The sequence below is a fragment of the Saprolegnia diclina genome (genome assembly GCF_000281045.1).
Source record: "Saprolegnia diclina VS20 unplaced genomic scaffold supercont1.39, whole genome shotgun sequence".
In the NCBI taxonomy this organism is placed as follows: Eukaryota; Oomycota; class Saprolegniomycetes; order Saprolegniales; family Saprolegniaceae; genus Saprolegnia; species Saprolegnia diclina.
This window is the reverse complement of record NW_008246106.1, coordinates 295990-299458: the sequence shown is the minus strand read 5'-3', so window position 1 is coordinate 299458 and position 3469 is coordinate 295990. Positions and strand designations below refer to the sequence as shown.

At 57.3% G+C, this 3469-nt stretch overlaps 1 protein-coding gene across 1 annotated transcript; it reads right to left on the bottom strand.

Moving 5' to 3' along the window:
- Window positions 1-1086: 1086 nt before the first annotated feature.
- Window positions 1087-3110, bottom strand: SDRG_11116 (hypothetical protein). Its single transcript, XM_008617142.1, has one exon. It carries the CDS (start codon window positions 3079-3081, stop codon window positions 1213-1215), a length of 1869 nt encoding a protein of 622 aa, XP_008615364.1. The 5' UTR covers window positions 3082-3110; the 3' UTR covers window positions 1087-1212.
- Between the last annotated feature and the right edge of the window lie 359 nt (window positions 3111-3469).

Sequence of the window (3469 nt, the reverse complement as noted above, 5' to 3'; positions counted from 1 at the left end):
GTCGCCCTTGGCGTCAGTGTTGGTGTGGTGCATCATTCCATGCAGTCGAAGGTTCCTCGCGAGAGCAAAGCAGTGGCGGTAGTAGTCGTACCACGTGCATCGGACAAGATACAAGGCAAGCACGCTGCGCGCCACGAGCTTCGTGACGAGCCACGCCGTCGAGGCAGAGGCGCGATGAATGCCAATGTAATAGTCGACAGTGTCGTTGCCTAGTTGAGTCCAGAGCACACCATAAAAGATGGGGATGTTGAGCAGCCGTGCGGATGCTGCCAGTGGCACGTGCACCGATGCATTGTCGGCAAAGGCCGGCGCAAATGTCGTCTGGTCGTTGGTGTAGATGACATAGTATGGGAGATCGACGGCGACGAGGCGATGTTGGGGCTTCGAGAACGAGACGTGGTGGAGGTCAAAGGATGTGCTGGCAAAGAAGGGCGCATCGTTTGGTTGCGAAAGAAGGCCAGTAAATCCACGGTGCACAGTGTTGTGTTGCGCTCTGTACACGCCGAAGGCAGCGACGTGGTCGTGCTGGACGACACAAACGGCAACGGCTCGGAGATGTACGCCTTGAGCGGCCTAGAGTAACGTGCTAGCTTAAGTGGAAGAGTGACAGGATGTACATGATAGCCACGTTGAGAAACATGATCCCACTCAAGACGACGGACCGCTTGTTCCAGCGCACTTCGGTGCGTGTCGGCGTGACGGAGACGGGCACGACGGATGCGTAGCTCATTTGGTTTCTCGGGTCCGTGTTGACGCGTCCGGAAAGGCGCAGAAACGCCCGCCACTTCCAAAACCGTGCGCGGTGGACCCAAGAGCTGACCCAAGCATGTGACTTGTCACCTGAAGTGCTCGTGTCGCTGGTGCTCCAAGCACCAGTGAAGAGAATGTTGTGATCCTTCGAGTCCTATCTGTCGCCATTGCAGAATACTTTGTTGCCTGTGCTAGTGTCGGGCCAGTTGGGCTCGTGTCTGCTATGTAGTTGATGGGCGTCAACATGGCATGCCCTTGCGGCATTGCGCCACGGCCGGAATATCGCGTCCACTGCAGCTGGACGATTAGCGCGCTGAACGTCAGCAACGCAGTGAGCATGATCTTGCTGTGCAGGTGGTCGATCACTTGTTAGAGAGCGACGCAGGGGTATACACATGCATTTTTCGTATTCTCTCTGGGTCGAATGTACAGTTTGTCGCCGACCGTACTTGTATCGACTTTTCACGTGTAGTAGGGCGAGTACGGGCGCTGGGTCAGCGCCATCTCGTGCAAGTACTTGAAGCTCGAGTGGCGCACAATGCGATTTTTGTCGATCGACACAACGCGGACGGTGCCGATCGCGCGGCTAAAGAACGTCCGCAGAAATTTCGTTGGAATGAAGCGGTAGACGAGTTCGTATTGGACATTGGACGTGCGCGTGAGCACGGCGTCCGAGACTTGGAGCATGTTCTTGACCAAGAGCACGCCATTGTCAATGCCAACATTGCCGTCGTCGGCCGTCACGAGGAGACCGTACGGCGACGTGAGGATGCTGGAAAAGTCGGTGATCTCAAGGTACTGGAGCACCGAGTTGGTTGCGGGTATAGTGTAGGCTTTGTGCGCTCTGGCCATGTAGGCCGAGTGCGCGTAGACGCAGAGAATTGCGACCAAGATGACGCCGCCGGACGCGACGGCCGAGAGATAGTACGTGTGGTCGATCGCATCAAAGCTAAAGCAGTTGCTCGACGTCGCATACCCGCACCGTCCTGGCACCGTCTTGCTCATTTCTGGAAACACAAATGCTTCGAGTACAAAGACCAGAACCCAGTTGACGATGCTAAACGCCGCTAGCAGCCACGTCTGCGTCACCAGGCGTGGGTTGAACCACATCTGGATGAGCGGACCAGTCATGATACCGACCACCGATGCGAGTTGCGCGGGGCCAAGCCACTTGTAGTACACGGGCGTCGCGGCGCTCGGCCGCTTGTACAAGTACGTCGTGAGCGTCTGAAGGTTGGCGTTGCCGTAAAAGCTCACAAAGAGGATCGCGAGGTCCACAACCGTCTTGGACATGTAGACGCACACGCTGCAGACGACGCTGTGCCGCAGAAACATGAGCTGCAGCGCCACAAGGTACGCTGTCAGCAGCCAAAGCACGACGCTGTTGGTCAACATGAGGGCGTCGCTCTCCCAGACCATTGTCACCAGTCCTTGGGTATGGAGCAGCCAGCCAAGACCCGTGTCCGTGTTCAGCGCCGCGCAACTCGACTCTGGCAGCACGTCCCACGGCGCGAGCGTCCGGAGAATGCCACGCTGGTACTCGTCGTAGAACGTCAAGGTCGTGAGCCGCATCGCGGTGGCTCCGCTGCGAAACGTTGCGAGGTAGCCGGGGTTCAAGTAGACGTCACTGCGGGGAGCGACGCCCAGGTACGTGGCCTTGCCTTGGCTCGCGCGGATCGCGTACGTGTTGGCGTCCAAAGCAGCGTCGTTCTCGCAGATCCATTTCGGGTCAAACTTGCGCATCGAGCAAAACGCGATCGAGTCGACCTCGGCCGTCGACGGCGGCGCCGACGACCGGTAGAAGGTCGCTCGCTTGATCATGCACGTGATGGCCATGTCGTGGCCTGGAATCGAGATCTGCGCCATCGGTTTGTTCCAGCCACTCAGGTTGTTGATGTGCTGGACCGTGACCGTCTGCGTCGGGTCTGCGAAGAGCGGGTCGTCCAAATCTGGGATGAGCGCGAGGGTTTTGGCCACGTGACCCCACAGTTGGTCGCTCGTGCTCTGAAATCCGTTGGCACACGTCGTGTTGCGCTTGCTGCACGCCGCGTACACGAGCGTGGTCAGCGAGAGCTTGGCTTCGAAAGGCAGTGGAGCCGAGAGCTGCAACGTCGTCGTCCCTTGCAGCAGCACGGTGATGGGGATCGCAAACTTGTTGGTCGTGTACGTAGCCACGTTGAGGCCCATAAATACCGACGTGTTGGCGAGCGTACTGAGCTGGTACGTCGTGACAGCAACAAGCGATGCAAATGCAAAGTAGAGCAGTGAGAGCAAAACGCCTTGTCGGACAAAGCGCCGCGCCTTGTGCGCAGGCTTCACTTGCATGTCCATCGCGCTCTGGGTTCCGTTTCTGATGGCCTGCAAATTCGTTTCTGAATCAAAAACCAGCCCTTGAACTAAAATAGATGGCGTTCAACTGCCGATATGCGGCGCGGTGTGGGATCTGAAGATAGAGTGGGCGACGTTTGGGTAAAAACCATCTTTGGCGTTGCGAAACCATTCTCATTTTAGTTGACAGTTCCAATTGATTTGCATATATACCATCCGTTTCAGCAGTCGCGCTTGTTGCCAGCCAAGGGGCTTGTTGCCAGCAAAGTGGGCAAAGGAGGCTGAGTACCTCGCCTGCTATGGGTTGGCGAGGCAGGTCGAGTAGCAGGCCGCAGCCAATTTCAAAGTGTGTTGAGGTTTGGCTGGCCTCTGCCTGCTCCTCCAAAATACT